At 54.1% G+C, this 17702-nt stretch overlaps 1 protein-coding gene across 3 annotated transcripts in view; it reads right to left on the minus strand.

Moving 5' to 3' along the window:
* Positions 1 to 17702, minus strand: part of CADM3 (cell adhesion molecule 3) — a 152798-nt gene that overhangs the window by 16243 nt on the left and 118853 nt on the right. For 2 of the 3 annotated variants that reach the window (XM_073322543.1, XM_073322544.1), the window contains 3 exons: positions 13243 to 13333; positions 12738 to 12907; positions 3754 to 4256 (listed from right to left, as the gene is read on the minus strand). In XM_073322543.1, the coding sequence (XP_073178644.1) occupies positions 3769 to 4256; positions 12738 to 12907; positions 13243 to 13333 (749 nt within the window). In that variant the 3' untranslated portion in view covers positions 3754 to 3768. Of the gene's footprint in view, positions 1 to 1123; positions 1250 to 3753; positions 4257 to 12737; positions 12908 to 13242; positions 13334 to 17702 lie in introns of those variants that run through there. The other variant, XM_073322545.1, reaches the window with a different exon arrangement.

The raw sequence follows: 17702 nt of genomic DNA on the forward strand, positions 1-17702 counted from the left end.
TGTGCAGATTTAATTTGATCTGCTTTTAGCTGCTGAGGTCAGGTTGTCATGGAGTCCCTGGGCAATGCTCTGGAACTGCTCCCTACGAAGCCAGTCAGGACTCTGGGGAAGTCTCCTTTCTGTGAGCAGACTGTCTGCAGGACACACAGCTCACACAGCTTCCACCTTCCTGGGTCTCACCTCGGAGCATTCAGCATCCTCTGCCCCTCTCTGCGCTTCCCACAGCAAGTCTGCCCAGGCGGGGTCCTGGGGAAGCCAGAGGATCCTAAACCCCAACTTCGCAGTCAGACGTAACTCTCCTCCAGCCAGTAAAACAGAAGGTTTATTAGATGACAGGAACATGGTCTAACACAGAGCTTGCAGGTACAGGGAACAGGACCCCTCAGCTGGGTCCATGTTGGGGGGCAGTGAGCCAGACAACCACGTCTGCCCTTCACTCCATGTCCCAGCCAGCCCCAAACTGAAACTCTCTCCAGCCCCTCCTCTTCTGGGCTTTGTCCCTTTCCCGGGCCAGGAGGTCACCTGATTCCTTTGTTCTCCAACCCTTTAGCTCTGATCTTGCAGGGAGGAAGGGTCCAGGCCATCAGTTGCCAGGAAACAGGGTGTCGGCCATTCTCTGTCCAGACCCCTACACACACCTGCCCTCCAGGGCTCTGCAACAATCATACACCCTTACCCCACCACCTAGATACTTAAGAACTGCCTAGGGGAAACTGAGGCACCCCCACACTATTCAGAGGAAACATTAAGAATAGTCCCACTTCATCACACAGGTCTCTGCTCCCTCTGTGCCAGGCCATACGCGGCTCCTCTGTGTACGGCAGGCAGGGGGTGCTGTGGGGCAATAGGAGACTCCTTCCCCTAGGGCTGGAACTCTAGCTCCGCATGATCCATGCCCAGCACGCCCCTGCAGCACCCAGGCCGTGAAAGCAAAACACTTGTCCCCCTCATGGCAGTGCCAAGCCCCGGGAGGCTCTGGAAGAGCAGGGGACGGAGAGCATTAAACAGGAAGCAATCATGAATAGGCCGAAGGCCATTGGCGAGAGAGACTTGGCTGCCTTCTCCTTCCCACCTCTGAGAGGCCAGCCCGTGAGCTGAGCTGTAGGCAGTGGCCAGGCCTTACCTTTGTGCCTGATTAGGTAGTGTGCCAGGACGATGAGCAGGCTGAGTAGCAGAAAGACAATGACTGCGACCACTCCACCGATCACAGCATGGTATGTGCCAGAGGAGGAAGACATCGGGCTGGCATCTATACATGTGGCAGTGCAGGGGGGAGAGAGAGAGAGAGAGAAAGGTGTTTACAGGCCCTGCTGAAGTCCTGCGTGGTACAGAAACTCTCTCAGCACCAGAGCTGGGGGTCGCAATGTGTGTGCCTGGCCTGGCTCCATGTGCCCTTACATAGAACCTTGGGGTGCTAAGGGCACATTCCAGTAGAGCACAGCTTTCCCCATGGCTGCGTCCTTCCCACCAGCTGCCAGGTCCTAAAAGCTGGGAGTGAAATATTACCAGTGGGAGAGAGAAGTGCAGAGCCAGAGAGAGGAGAGGGGCTGCCAGCAGAGACGAGAAATATGATGGAGGCAGAGAGGGGCTGCCGGGGGAGATGGAAAATGTGATGGAGGCAGAGAGGGGCTGTCAGCAGAGATGGGAAACGTAATAGAATATCAGGGTTGGCAGGGACCTCAGGAGGTCATCTAGTCCAATCCCCTGCTCAAAGCAGGACCAATCCCCAACTAAATCATCCCAGCCAGGGCTTTGTCAAGCCTGAGCTTAAAAACCTCTAAGGAAAGAGATTCCATGGATGAGGAGAGGGGCCGCCAGCAGAGATGGGAAATGTGATGGATGCAGAGAGGGCTACAGCGGAGATGGAAAATGTGATGGAGGCAGAGAAGGGCTGCGGTGGAGATGGGAAATGCAATAGATGCAGAGAGAAGCTGCCAGCAGAGACGAGAAATGCGATGGATGCACAGTGGAGCTGCAACAGAGAAAGCTCTTGCCCCAGTGCAGTGGGGCTGGATGCAGGCAGAAGAGGAGGAAACTGGGAGGGAAGTGGAGAGAGAGAGGCCAGAGCGGGTCCAAGAGCCTGGAGAGCTGGGACTGGGCAAGAGGTGAAAGCCCACCCCAGTCCCTGTCCCTTTCATCTCTCCCCACCCCATCCTTGCCCTCTCTCCTCTCCTTCCCTGCCCATCTATCCCCTCCCCTCTCCACTCTGCCCCATCCCTACCCACCCTGTCTCCTCTCCTCTCCTTTCCCCGCCAGTAGCACTGGTCACAGGGTTAGCGACCACCCCCACATGCTCATGCCCCTCCCTCCTGCCCTGCAGAGCCCTGGCTATTCCAGTCTTGGGCTCCTGCCCAGCTCTGTGATGCCGCCTCAATCCCAACCTGCAGCCCTGGCTCTGCCCATGCCCTTCAGTCCTGCCCCATGGCATGGCATGCTCAGGGGCTCTATCTCCATTGCTATGACAAGCCCTGCTCTGCCAGACTCCTCTGTCTCTGAAACAGCACAGCCTGTGCGATTGGCTCCTCTGGCTGTCAGGAGCACTTTGCCTTGGAAGCTGCCATGGCAGGCAGGTGACTATACTCGGAGCAGTTGACGTTAGCCCAGTTCATTCTGGCCCCTGTGTTCAAACCATCCTGTCTCTTGTCAGCAAAGGCAGAACAGGGCTGATGGGGACAGCAGCCTGGAGTGCAGGGTGCTCATGACTCAGAGGGAAACCTCAGGCACTGACTGGGTAGCAGCGCCCCTAGAGCATCTCAGACTACCTGCCAGGGCTTGCCTTGGCCACTTGACACCACAGAGCACCTTCCAGGCCCCTTGTCACAGTGTCCCAACCCCAGACCAAGGTTACGCATCCGCCTCACAAGGGCGGGGGTGTGGGAGGATGGTGTCTCATGTACGTGCTGCGGAGATGGTGTCTCGTACTTGTGCTTGGGGGGAGGAAGTTTCTCATGGCAGTGCTGGGGGTGATGGTGTCTTGTGTCCATGCTGGGGGGATGGGGACAATGCCTTGTGCCTGTGGATGACAGTGTTTCGTGTGTCTGTGCTGGGGGGGGGAGGGGTGGAGAACGGGGTCTCATGTCTGTGCTGAGGGTGATGGTGTTTCTTGTGTCTGCATCTGGAGGGGAGGACGATGTCTGGTGTTCACACCTGGGAGCCGGGGCAGTGTCAGGAGTCTGTGCCTGTCAGGGGAACAGTGTCTGCCAGGTGTGCTGGGCGTGCAGGGGCAAATTTTCATTCAGTTTCAGTTGCTTCATCCCAAAAGTATTGGCTCAGGAATTGGAAGGTCCAGGGAAGGGTCACAGAAATGCTTAGAGAGGAGGGGGGGCATCTGAAGGGGGAGAGTTTGGAATGGAGAAGAATAAAAGAGAGGACAGCAGAGGGATATAAAGAGAGGAATGGGGCAGGGAGCCAGTAGGGCTCTGAGCTACCCAGCCCCTTAACACAAGAACAAGAGGCATTCAAAATGAAAAGGCAACACTTCAGACAGACAAAAGGCATTTTTCGCAATGTGTGATTAACCTATCCTGCCACATGACTGAATTACAGCAAATAGCTTAGTACAGTTAGTACATTGATTAGACATGTCGCTGCCTGAAAGCAATGGCAATCACTAGGATACACACGGTAAGGGCTCATGTGTTAGGGGAGAGATAGGTGGTTCCCCATCTGGGACCAGAAGATGCATATGGCGATTTTCCACAACCTCCGAAGCCTCTGGCAATGGTTCCTGCAGCGACAGCACCCAGAGCGAGAGACCACTGGTGTGTGTTACCATGGGCAGAGCAGTACTGGACCAACAGGGAGGTGGGCTGTCACACTGGATGGGCCACTGGCCTCTTCTGCTACCACAATCCTATTTGCCACAGTCTGGGACCTTTTACTCCTATGGATTCTGGCTTTGCAGGGTGAACTGGCAAGGCGGCTGCAGAACCTGGACATTCCAACAAGGAAGCCAAGTGCTAAGAACAATCCCCTGATTGTACTAGCCAGGGGCTGGCAGTAATTCCTCCGCTGGAGCCACAGCCCTTGTCCCTCTGGGCTTGGCAGCCATTCTCCTCCTATGTCCTGCAGCGCTCCCCACTGGGCATGGGAGCAGGGAATCCATAAAGAAATAGAAAAGGAGCTTACGGTACCTTGGACAGCGACTGGAGTGAAGAATGAAGCAGTAGCCATGGTAACATGAGTGGTGGACTGGGAAGGGCCTGACGAAGGGGCTGGAGTGGAGTGAACATGTGGGGTGGGGAGCTGGGAAAAATCTGGGGAGGACAACAAAAAAAAGGGAAACAAATCAACCTGGAGAGATGACAGCAATGGTGTGAGAGACTCCAAGATGGAAATGATGTCTGGAGGTCTCTATCAACTCTCTCCTAATGCCCAGCCCTCTGCACTCAGCTCTGCCAGTACCCCTCAGTCCCGACCTGCAGCTCCCTGCTATCCCAGCCATGGGGCCACCCCACACACAGCTCTGTCGGTTCCCCTTAATTGTGACCTGCAGCCCCAGCTATCTCAGCACTGGGCCCTCCCCACACAGCTCTGCTGATGCCTCTCAATCCTGACCTGCAGACCCGTGCTCTCCCAGCCCTGGGCTCCCCCCAGTGCTCTGCCAGTGCCCCCCACTGCTGTCACAGGTTCAGGCCCCTACTGTCACAGGTTCAGATGAAGATTGTGAGCTCTTCCCAAAAGAATGTGTGCTTGGTCAGCGCCAGCACAAGGGCCCTGATCCTGGGAGCTATACAATGTATAGCAGCGACCCAATATGGGGGTGCGTCAGTGCCGTTTGGCCTTTGCTTAGCTCCACCCCTCCTTCCTTACAGGCTCCTCCCAGCCTCAACCCCTTCTTATTTGACTTCTTCTCCCTCTTGCCTTCCTGGGGGAGGGGAGGCAGCCCCTGCCATCTGCTGTTCTGTGGCTGTCATATTCATTGCCAATTCCACATGAAGACTCCTTCCCAGCCATTGCTCTCCTCTGCTGCCCACATGGACGGGCCTTTTCCTCTTCCCCAGGCCCCTCCACTTCTCCTTGCTGCCCGTGCCCTTCCGCTTCCCCTCACTGCCCGGGACCCTTCCCCCTTCCCCTCGCTGCCCGGGGCCTTTTCCTCTTCGCTGTGCTCCTCCTCTTCCACTCACTGCCCCAGCTGGCTCTGGCTATAACCATTGTAAAGTTGAACTCCATGGTCTGGATCCATGGAAAAGAGCCCTCACTTGGTGCTCTTCCCCCTTGGTCTGCACCTGCCCCTCTAGTGCCCTTACTCAGCCTCACACAACCTCCACATGCCCCTGCCCATATGCCCCTCCCTGCCTCCCTTCATCCTGGCTCTGTGCCCTTCAGGCAGTATAGCCCTGTTAGCTTCTGCTTAGGAGCCCTGGGTGTTATGAGTTCTGGTAGCTCTCAGTCTATGTCTGTGATGGGCCTAGCAGCCCAATGAAGCATTTGCCAGGCATCTCTTTGGCATTTCACTGAAGCTTTCCGGGCATGCCCTTGTCCGGCTCTCAGTGTAACGCAGGAGTGTCCCCTCGGGCAGGAGCTAAGGAAGTGCATGAGGGGCTGCCTCTGGATCACTATGTGGCATGGTGTTGTAACAACTGGGCCTACATATTGACCCAAATTGTGAGCTCAACTGTGAAATGACTGTAGAAGTTCATAAGTTGTTACAATACCCTATAATGACTCACACTGATGGGGAAAGGTACGAAGGGAGACAGAATAGTTGAATTAGTCCAGACAAAAAGGCCTAGTTAATATAAGTCAAGGATTGTGTTGAAATTACATGGTTAAAAACAGGAGATGTGGAGCAGGAAATGAATGAGCCAAAACTGATACGTCAGAAATGAGGCCTAACTGGGGGACAAAATAACGAGGGGAGGAGCTATTCCATCCATCACTCCCTTTTTGAGTCCTTAAAAGAACGAGATTTTGTGGGAAGGAAAGAACAAAAAGAAGAACAGAAGGGAAGGACAGAGGGTCCTGGAGTGAACTTCACCATCATGGCTGCCATGCCCAGGGCTTCCTGGGACTCCAGGGCAGATCCTGATCCCAAGAAGTGTCTTGACCACACCGGGCCAGCGCAAGGGACCCAGATGACATGGCCACCCCTCCGGCTCCAGCTGAATCCCAAACACCACCTGGGATGATCGTTACCACCATCTTTGATACCACCTATGTCAGTAGTTCTCAACCTTTTTGGGCTCCAGACCCATTTGCAAATGTTTATGGCCTGCTGCAACCCAGTAAATAGTCTGGAGGCAGAGGCCCTGGTAGGGTTACCATATGTCTGGGTTTTCCCGGACATGACCTCTGTTCTGGTCCTCCAACCTCCGTCTGGGTGGATTTTTGAAATACGAACAAATGTCCATGATTTTTCCTTGCTCGTCCTTTCCCCTTGCCTTCTGGAGAGCAGCGGCTGCTAACAGGGCACCCAGCTCTGAAGACAGCGCTGCCGCTCTGCAGCAGAGCAGAAATAAGGGTGGGATGGGATGGTTCTGCCATAGAAACTATACCCCCTCTTCAACTCTCCCTCCCCCTGGCAGTGTCCTCTATTTCGGAACTTGAAATATGGTAACCCTTGGCCGTGGGGTGCTTTCAGTCGGATCCTGCCTCCCCTCCCAAAAGAGTTGCGTCCTGCCTGGCACTCACCCCACAGTGCAGCTCCTGGGCTGTGGGGCTGGCTGGACTTGCCTCTCCACTCTGGGCATTGCAACCTCTGGGACTGCAGCACAGCTGAGGTTTGGCCCCGCCCCCCTGACTAGACCAAATCTGCGTGAGTGGAGTTGTGATCTGGCTCTTGGGGTTGCAGTGCCACTCACTCAAATTTGGCCTACCTGGACTCCCGTCATCATGATGGCTGGGCCAAACCTGAGTGGTGCTGAGAGCCAGAGGTTGCAGTGCCTGGAGCAAGGAGGTGAGCCCAGCCAGCCCCAGGGGACACACAGGAGCTGCCACTCAACCCTTTGAAACATTCTGGTGACCCAATTTTGGGTCCCGACCCACAGGTTGAGAAACCCTGGTCTAAGAGACTGTCAAACAGCATGGGGGTGGGGGTTTCCATTCTAAAAACTGTCCAGCTGAAGGGAAAGGGATCTAGCGATGCTGTTACAATGCCAGCCTGACTTCATATTTTACATGGTAAAGGTTTCAACTGTTTCCCTTCTTTTCTGTACATTAATAGAAGGCTAAAGGGATGTTTAATGGTGTGTTTGCCCAGGGACAAAGCAGGCTGAGGTCTCTGGATACCAACCCCCTGGACCCTGTTTAGCACTGTTAGTGTCAGACAGTGACTCAGTGAAGTTAACACCTTTGGCTCATTTATTAATACTCCAGTGAGCAGGACTCTCGGCAGTGCAAGGCACTGGCAAATGTGTGTTTGGGATCTGCGTGCAGGGGCCAAACAGGGAGATTGGAACGGGCAAAACCAGAGCCTGTTCTGTGGTGGGGTTGCTGAGGGAGTCTGCATCCCCCCAGGGAGCCCTTCTCCCCACTGACTCCCCCGCAAGGCATGTGAGCAGCTGATACACTGGCCATGTTACAGTCTCCTGGTGCAGACTCCACTGCTGCTTTCCTACAAGCTTTGCAAAATATGCCCCAAGATTTGTGTCCAGTTCTCAACTGCCAAGCACCTTGTGTAGTCACTTACCCCAGTGAGTTGTGGGTACCCAGTGTGAGCGGGACTCACTGTGATGTAAAGGAGGCACAGGGTGCTGGCAGCTGGGTCTGAACCAGGTCTGAAGCCCCTGTGATCTGCACTTGATAACAACGAAGGAAGGGATTGCTCTGCTCGGCTGCAGACAGTATGCGACTCAAACAGGGACAAGCTCCAGCACCCGGGGAACTCAAACTATTGGGAGCTCTGCTCCTGGGGGGTTACCTCTCCTGGTCTCTTCTGGGAGATGATTAAGCTAACTCAGCACCAGTCCACATTCCTAGGACTTCAATGACCTGGATACTGGAAAAAAGAAAAGGAGTATTTGTGGCACCTTAGAGACTAACAAATTTATCTGAGCATAAGCTTTCATGAGCTAGAGCTCACTTCATCACTTTTCATGTTGCATCCGATGAAGTGAGCTGTAGCTCATGAAAGCTTATGCTCAAATAAATTTGTTAGTCTCTAAGGTGCCACAAATACTCCTTTTCTTTTTGTGGATACAGACTAACATGGCTGCTACGCTGAAACTTGGATACTGGAGAATCCATTCAGAGAAGAAGCCATCCTAGATCTGCTGATATGAAGAAATTGACTGAGAGAGAATAAAAGGGAGGCCAGGGACCAGTAACCCTGGTCTGCCAGAACACAGCATAAAGGGCTCACCACATGCAGCAAGGCAGGGGCATTCAGTGTGGAAAAGCACATTTGGGGACTCCAGAAATCTAGCAAGCACAGTCCAATGGAAGAGCACATCAGAGTGCACACGGGGCGGTGGCGGTGACTGAGGAGCTCCCCGAGACTCTGATCCCTTGGAGAAGGAACAAGACATGGTCAGTTGGCTTCAGAGGTGGGGAAGTCACTTGCTTTGGAAATGGAGGGAGTGGAAAGCAAACAACCATCAAAAGCCAACAGAATCCAATAAGGCTCCTAGGGAGAAAAGAAAGGAGAGGATGGAGCTAACTCTGCCAAGGGGGAAGGAGGGGCTTTTGCCACAAATGTCGGGGGGAAGACGAAGAGAGAGGGTGCAGCAGAGACATGAGTCAGTGCGAAAGGGAATGAAATCTGACCGAGACACTGAGCACCTATCAGAAAGCTCTCTGTACCAAGCAACATATGGATGAGGAATGGGGACAAATGAATTGAGGAAGTTTCGGATAGAAAACTAGCAAGAGAGTCCATGAAAAATGTGAAGATAGGCAAATGGGCGATGTATCAATATCGGGACAATGTGAGTCCCAGGGAGGCACAGGGACGAGCTAATGGACTTACATGCCAGAGCAGTAAAGAAAAGTCCTGGAGAGTTAGGAAGGTTCCAGGGGGCGGGTGCTAGTTTTTTAGAAAAGATCAACAGCAATCCTGGCATTACAGTCAGTTCACTTTGACCCTCTGCCCCTTACAAAATGATGGACTATTAAAGTGAAAGCTCCCTCAATCTGTGCATGGAGGATACCGAGGCGGTGAGCAATAAGCAGCACTGGGAGCTGACTGAGAATGATGGAGAAGAGACAAACTTGATTTTGTTTTTTTGGCTAGAATTCTACAGTAGGCAGCAAAAGAGGAGATGGTACTGGAGCTGCCGCATATCTGGAGTTTGGTTTCCTGTCACACGGAACCTCTGCTCACCTCAGTCGCTCAGATTGACTCGGGAGTTGCTGAAAACTGGAGGAAGAATTGCCAAAATAACCCAGCCAATTCACAATAATGGACCATGAGATAGAACTGTGCTGGGAACCAGGGATGGATGGATGGGAGGTCACAGAAAGAAGCAGATTTCCAGAAGTAGTCAGCATGCAGAATCAGGGCCACATTTCTAAAGAGCTAAGCGTGCTGCACACGTTTGGTGGTACTCAGCTCCTGAGAATCCAGCCCTGGATGTCACAGTGGGAGCGGCTCTGTACCAAGCACTTTCAAACATGTGTCCCTGAGAGCGCTTGAAAGCCAGGCCCTGCTGGTCTTGGAGGGGGCTGCACAGCCATGAAATTCACCAACAACCCCCACTAGGAGGAGCTGGAAACACCAGTGGGGACACAGAACAGATCCCAAGGCAGCAGGAGATTAGAGTGATCATAATCAGAACCCTGAACGGTACATAGCTCTGTTCCACTTGCAGAGCACACTGACTCATTAAACATAGGCAGGGAATAGCAGTAGCAATGTCTTGGAAATGCAGCACGTGCAGCAAGTGAAAAAACCACAGCAGCCTGAATACCCATGGGAAGAGAATCCAGGGCAGCCGGCAATTCTCCATGGGGCTGCAGGCAATCTGCTCCCCTCCTGCTCTGCATGGGGGGCTCGAGGAGCAGGTTATACATGAGCTGCTAATGCACTGGAGCAGGAACAGAGGGATTACACCCTAGGGGCTCTATGGGACGGTGGCTGTGCCAGGGAGACTGTTCAGTTCTGGACAGCTCAGAGAAATGATCTGGGGCTGGGAAGACTCAGTTAGGGGAAGAGATGAAGGGCTGAAGTTACCAAGGGCTCAGCAGCCCATTATTCTCCATGGGGCTGGGGCTAAGCCTCCTTTGTTGTCAATGGGAGCTGGGAGGAGTCAGGCTTTTTTGAACATCTGGCCCTAAATTGGCTTACAAAAAGGAATGAAAAGACAGTGGAAGACACACCTAAACCCCTCCGCACAAGGGTGACGGGATTAAGGAAACTTCCCTAGCCTCATTTGCATCAAGGATGGGACAGGAAGGCATCCCCATTAGCATACAGAATGGAGAAGAGAGATTATAAGGCAAGAACTGCACTGAACTCTGGGGGATCTCTGCTCCAGCTGTTAATGAACCCACACCTGCACACACCCAGCTCAGTAGTTATCAGACCAATTCTAGTAATAAATCCTTTATTGGTATCCAAAATACTGAACCTGCCTAATTGCATTGTGAGCTCCCTTGAAGGAACACGGCCGATAGCCAAGAATGAGCAGTTCCTATTGTCTAGCCTGAACAAAACAACTTTGGTATCCTCCCTTGAGCCATCAGTTTACCCATAAACAAATCTAGTGTTCTCCCTTGAACCATTGTTGTTTCCCTACCAATACTCAAGTAAGTGCTCGGATGTTTGTATCCAACATCTGCATCAGTTCCATTGGGACTTCATTAAGTTAGATTTAATATTGTAACTGTTTTGTTTGTTTGGCTCCCCTTGTACGGTTATTACCTGGCAATAAATAACTTTCGTGGTTAAGCTGGTTGCTTTCCTCTCTCTCTCTCTCTCTCTCTCTTTCTCTTTCGCAACGCTCCTTGTACTTAAGCTGAAGATCCCTGCAGCACCCAAAAATCCTGTGGGGTTTGCTCATCAAGTGGGCTACTACCAGAACAATTATAACGAGAAAGTGGGGATAGGGACGAGCTGAACCTGGGATATATGAGGGTGGCAGCTTGGAAGTGCTGCTCGACTCAGCCTGCTGAGTTCAGGGGCATATAAGAGGTCAGTGTGGGAGTGCTGATTAACCCGGTCCTCTCAGACGCGCTCTGTTAATGTGTGTGTTCTTCTGATTCTGGGGCTGGAAGAACCCAGCCCTGGGAAACCTAGGTCCTGCAGGCTCCACTGTGAGGGAACTTGCAGAAGGGAGAAGTAGAGCTCCATGAGAACACAAGTGACACAAGCAGTACATGGATAGAATTACAGACACCCCCCCGCCCCGCTGCCTGAAGAGTAACTCTAATAATTGAGTGTACCCCAAGTAATGGGCAAATCTGGTCCATCTGTTCTGGGAGAGGAGGGCGGAAAACCAGGGAGTTCAGCCTGTGAACATGTGCAGGGTGTTAACAACCATAAGAGAGAGGGCACACTCAGTTCAGTATCCCACACAGGGTGCAGCTCGGAGCAGTGGGCTGCCATCCCAGAGGGGGAGAGCGATCTGAAACTTCGGGAGATCCTTCTGAGAGTGTGCGGGTGGATCTGGCTAGGGGACAGGTGGGAGTCCCATCCCATGAGACTAGACAAACACCTCCAAACTTCCTACAGAGCTAGTCCTGCACTGCCCCGGGGATACTCTAGAAGGGACCAGCAGGGTGTTTCCAGCTATTGTAGTCCCTGACATTCAGGGCCAGCTTTTCCTCCCCATTGCTGGCTGCCCTCTTCCCATATCACTATCCACAGGTGGGTAGCTGAGCAGACCAGCCCCCTCCCTGCCCCAGTTCATCTCTTGTCCTTACAGCAGCGGATAATGACTGAACCCAGCCCAGGCTGCGTGGCTCTCTTCCCAGCTCCCCACAAGCTGTGCTCCCTCCTCCTGCACATGGGCTCCCCAGCCAAGCAACACCCATCAGCTCCTGCAGGGCTCTGGAGAGGCAATCTGCTCCCCTCCTGCTCTGTATGGGGGGCCCGAGGAGCCAGTGGGGAGGGAGGGGAGCAAATGAACAGGAGAGAAGGAGGGAAGAGTGAGCATAGAAGCGCAGTGAGGAGTGATCCAGGGGGAGAGTGGGGAGTAGGGAGGGGAGAACAGCAGAGAAATACCAGAGAAGGAAGAAAAGAGGAACAGGTTGGAGGAGGCAGCAGCAGCTTCACGGAGCCTGTGCCAAAGAAGCAGCTGCAGGAGCTCAGAGACAAGCCCCCTGAGGCTCAGCATCTGCAGTTGGCTAGGTCCATGCTGGGTCCGTCCGTGGGACACTGCAGTGTACTTCCAAAGAGCATCACCCCTGGCAGTGGGCGTACCCAACACACTGCTCCCCGGATAGGGGTGTTCCCAAGACACCTAGAGCTCCCCAGCAAGGGGTGTTCCCAAGACATTGGGGCTCCCCGGTAGGGGTGTTCCCAACAAACCCTGGGCTCCCCAGCAAGGGTCGTTCCCAATGCGCCTGGGGCTCCCCAGCAGGGGGTGTTCCCAATATACCCAGAGCTCCCCGCCAGGGGTGTTCCCAACACACTGGGGCTCCCCGCAGGGAGTGTGCGGCACAAACCCAGGGGCACACATCACATGGCTCCAGCAGTGGGGGATGAGCCCCACAGAGGGACAACTCCACTGTACTTGGCAGCATATCGCAGAGGCTCCGGGGAGCCGAGTGCAAGGCGAGGTTTGGGTGCTAGTCCCCGGAGAGGGGAGGAGGCAGCAAGCAGGCGCTCCACCCCCTGTCTGGTGCCCAATGCTTACCATTGATGTCCAGGTTGTACCTCACTACAACGCTACCCATGGTGCTGGTGGCCATGCAGATATAGGTGCCACTGTCGCTCTTGTTGAGGAAGGGGAGGGTGAGGACACGGTTGGTGTTTGGACGTAGGGGAACATCGCTGCCCTCCTTCGTCCACAGGAACTCCTGGGGGCTAAGAGGACAGGGGTTAGTGAAAGGCAAGGGGCGCTTCCCCGAGGGGCATACACCCATGCAGCAGCAGATGCTGGCTTCAGAGGTCAGCCCAGCTAGGAATTCATTACAGCAGCTTCCATTTCCCAGGGGAGCTTCCCCCACGGTCCCCGAGGCCCTTGCAGACTGTGACAAAGGCCTGACTGCATCCCACTGAACTGGCAGGAGCTGCAGCACCCCCGGGACAGGCCCTAGCAGCAAGGCTGTAGCCCGGTGAAGAGAGCTATGAGGGGTGCTGCAAGCAGCCCTGCAGGAGAGGACGGGAGCCAGAGGGGCTGGGGAGGGGTAGACGCTTACATCGGATTGCCCTGGACTTCACACTGCAGCCGCAGCTCCTCGCCCTCCCTAGGGTAGGGGGGGTCTGGCTCGATCGTTGCTGTTGGCTTAACTGGAGAGAGGGAAAAAAGAGAAAGGTAAAAATCAAAATTCTGGAGCACGTTCTGTGCTGCCCCTTCTCCCGCCCACGGTGCCCCTCCCACCACAACCATGGCATGTCCCTCACTACACCCTGAGCTTGTCCCTCCCTCGTTTCAGCTGCAGCGTGCCCCTCCCTCCATAAACCCACAGCGTGCCCTTCTCTTCCTACACCTGCAGCGTCCCCCTCCCTCCCTACACCCACAGCATGCCTCTCCTTCCAAACATCGGCAGCATGCCCCTCCCTCTAAACACCAATGCTTGTTCCCCCCACCGCACACCAATACTGTGTACCTCCCTCCTTCCCTACACCTGCAGCGTCCCCCTCCCTCCCTACACCCACAGCATGCCTCTCCTTCCAAACATCGGCAGCATGCCCCTCCCTCTAAACACCAATGCTTGTTCCCCCCACCGCACACCAATACTGTGTACCTCCCTCCTTCCCTACACCTGCAGCGGGCCCCTCCTGCCACACACCTGCAGTGTGACCCTCTCTCCACATGCCCACAGCGTGCCCTTCCCACCATTCACCCGCAGCATGCCCCTCCCTCCCTACACCCGCAGTGGGATGTGCGTATGTAGGGGGTGCTTAGCGGTAAGCTGTGTGTGCGTGGCGGGCGTTAGTGTTGGGCTGTGCGTATGGGGTGGTTAGTGGTGGGCTGCGTTTTTGAGGGATTGGTTAGCATTGGGCTCTGTGTGTGTATGGAGGGGTTAGTGGTGGGATGTGAGTGTGAAGGGGTGGTTAATGGTGGGCTGGGTTGTGTGTGCGCGTAGGGGTGGTTAGCGGTGGGCTGTGTGCGTGTACAGGGTGTTTAGCGATGCCATGTGTGTGTGCGTAGGGGTGGTTAGCGGTGGGCTGAGTGTGCATATAGTGGGTTGTTAGCGGTGGGCTGAGTATGTGTGTAAGGGATATTTAGCGGGGGATTAGTATATGCACAAGGGCTGTTAGCAGTTGGCTGTGTGTGCATGGGGTGGTTAGCGGTGGACTGTGTGTGTGTACAAGGGCTGTTAGCAGTTGGCTGTGTGTGCATGGGGTGGTTAGCAGTGGACTGTGTGTGTGCACAAGGGCTGTTAGCAGTTGGCTGTGTGTGCATGGGGTGGTTAGCGGTGGACTGTGTGTGTGTACAAGGGTGGTTAGCAGTTGGCTGTGTGTGCATGGGGTGGTTAGCGGTGGACTGTGTGTGTGTACAAGGGTGGTTAGCAGTTGGCTGTGTGTGCATGGGGTGGTTAGCGGTGGACTGTGTGTGTGCATGGGGTGGATAGCGATGAGATATGTATGCGTAGGGGTGGTTAGCGGTGGGCTGTGTGTGTCCGTGGGGTGGTTAGCGGTGGGCTGTGTGTGTATAGGAGGGTGGTGAGTGGTGGGCTGTGTCTACATAATGGGGGTTAGCGGTGGGATGCGTTTGCGTAGGCGATGGTTAGTGGCAAGCTGTGTATGGGTGGGTGGGGTTAGCAGTGAGCTGTGTCTGTGTAGTGGGGGTTAGTGGTGATCTGTGTGTGCATAGGGGCTGGTTAGCAGTGGGCTGTGTGTGCACTGGGGACGGTAACAGTGGGATGTGTGTGCATAGCAGTGATTAGCAGTGAGATGTGTGTGTGTGTGTGTCTGTGACGCTCTGTACCTTGGGGGAACACCCGACACCCCCATGTTCATATTTATAAAATGACTGTGTGGTATCCAATACAAAGATTATCATGTTGGGTGTCTTCGGAAGGCTCATGATGCACTGAGCATGGTTGTTATAGTGATGTTATAGTAATTGTTACAGTAATGTTATAGTAAGGTTATAGGTTATAAATTTCATGTATATAGTTATGAGGCTGAAAATGTATCCTCATGGCTTAAAGCAAGCCCATGCAAAAACTCTCCAAGAACAGAGAGCCAGTTCACATGTCATGAGAGGAGGTATGGGACAAACCCAGCCCAGCCTCACAGGAACAATGGACGCTGGCCTCGGCAGCAACAAAAGAATCTGTTAGACCCTCCAGGGAGTCACTGCCCTTCCTTTGGTCAATTTGGAACTGCGATGAGGTAATGCTCACCTGACTCTGAAGGTGGGGGGCGGGGGCAAAACCAAGAGGGAAGAAAGAACATGATAAAAGGGAGAGAAGTTTGCCATGCTCACTCTCTCTCTTCCACCTAAATCTACAGACACCACACCAAGCGACTGAAGTGCTGACCAAAGGGGAGAGCCTGGCTGAAGAACAACCAGCCAGCCTGTGGTGAGAAGCATCTAAGTTTGTAAGGACATTGAAAGTGTTAAGATCAGCTTAGAATGCGTTTTGCTTTTATTTCATTTGACCAAATCTGACTTGTTATGCTTTGACTTGTAATCACTTAAAATCTGTCTTTATAGTTAATACATTTCATTGTTTATTCTACCTGAGGCAGTGTGTTTGGTTTGAAGTGTGTCAGAGGCTCCCCTTGGGATAACAAGCCTGGCACACATCAATTTCTTCGTTAAATTGACGAACTCATATAAGATTGCAGTGTCCAACGGTCATAACTGGACACTGCAAGATGGAGGTTCCTAGGGTTGTGTCTGGGAATGGAGATATTGGCTAGTGTCATTCGCTTGTAAGTAGTCTGTGCGTGAACCGCCCAGGAGTGGGGGTTCTCACAGCAGGGTAAGGCTGGCTCCTAGAGTCAAGGCTTGGAGTGGCCTAGCAGATCACCGGTCCAGATAACACAAGAGGGGAACGTTACAGTGTTGGGGTGGTAAGTGGAGAGCTGTGTGTGCGTCAGGGTGGTTAGTGGTAGGATGTGTACATGCATTGAGTGGTTAGCTGTGGGCTGCGTGTGCTTGGGGGTGTCATTGATGGGCTGTGTCTAGGTAGGGGGGTTAAGCTGTGGGCTGCGGCTGTGTAGAGGGGTTAAGCTGTGGGCTGTGTGTGCATAGGGATTGGTTAGTGGTGAGCTGTGTGTATGCAGCGGTGGTTAGTGATGGGATGTGTGTGCATGTTGGTGGTTAATGGTGGGCTGTGTGTTTGTGCATGGGAGGATAGTGGTAGCTGTAATTGTGAGTATTAGTGCTCATCAGTGGGCTGTGTGTACGTAGGGATGGTTAGTGGAGGGCTGTTTGCGTATTAGTGATTAGGAGAGGACTGTGTGTCTTTCGGGGGGTTAGCGGTAGGCTGTGTGTGCGTGTAGGGGGTGGTTAGTGGTGGGCTTTGTGTGAGTGGGAGTAATTAGTGTGGGGGGGTGTTGATCAAGTTGGTTAGTAGTGGGCAGTGTGTGTGTTGAGGGTGGTTAGCATTGGGCTGTGTGTGCTTAGGAAGTGGTTACTGGTGAGCTGTGTGTGGATGGGGGGGTTAGCAGTGGGCTGTATGTCTGTGTATGGGTGGTTAGCGGTGGGACGTGTGTGTGTCTGGAGTCGTGGTGGGGGCGTAGCGGTGGGCTGTGTTTGTACATGGGGAACAGTTAGTGGTGCGCGTGTGTGTGGGGGGGGGTTAGCAGTGGGCTGTGTGTACATAGCGTTGGTTAGCAGTAAGCACTTTGTGCGTGGGGATGGTTAGCAGTGGGCTGTGTGTGTGTGTGGGGATGGTTAGCAGTGGGCTGTGTGTGTGCACAGGGGATGGTTAGCAGTGGGCTGTGTGTGTGTGGGGATGGTTAGCAGTGGGCTGTGTGTGTGCACAGGGGATGGTTAGCAGTGGGCTGTGTGTGTGCGCAGGGGATGGTTAGCAGTGGGCTGTGTGTGTGCGTGGGGATGGTTAGCAGTGGGCTGTGTGTGCGTGGGGATGGTTAGCAGTGGGCTGTGTGTGCGTGGGGATGGTTAGCTGTGGGCTGTGTGTGCGTGGGGATGGTTAGCAGTGGGCTGTGTGTGTGCGTGGGGATGGTTAGCAGTGGGCTGTGTGTGTGCGTGGGGATGGTTAGCAGTGGGCTGTGTGTGTGCACAGGGGATGGTTAGCAGTGGGCTGTGTGTGTGCACAGGGGATGGTTAGCAGTGGGCTGTGTGTGTGCGCAGGGGATGGTTAGCAGTGGGCTGTGTGTGTGCGCAGGGGATGGTTAGCAGTGGGCTGTGTGTGTGTGTGGGGATGGTTAGCAGTGGGCTGTGTGTGTGTGCAGGGGATGGTTAGCAGTGGGCTGTGTGTGTGTGTGGGGATGGTTAGCAGTGGGCTGTGTGTGTGTGGGGATGGTTAGCAGTGGGCTGTGTGTGTGTGGGGATGGTTAGCAGTGGGCTGTGTGTGTGCGTGGGGATGGTTAGCAGTGGGCTGTGTGTGTGCACAGGGGATGGTTAGCAGTGGGCTGTGTGTGTGCACAGGGGATGGTTAGCAGTGGGCTGTGTGTGTGCGCAGGGGATGGTTAGCAGTGGGCTGTGTGTGTGCGTGGGGATGGTTAGCAGTGG

Source organism: Lepidochelys kempii, chromosome 24, assembly GCF_965140265.1.
Source record: "Lepidochelys kempii isolate rLepKem1 chromosome 24, rLepKem1.hap2, whole genome shotgun sequence".
NCBI classification, from domain to species: Eukaryota; Metazoa; Chordata; order Testudines; family Cheloniidae; genus Lepidochelys; species Lepidochelys kempii.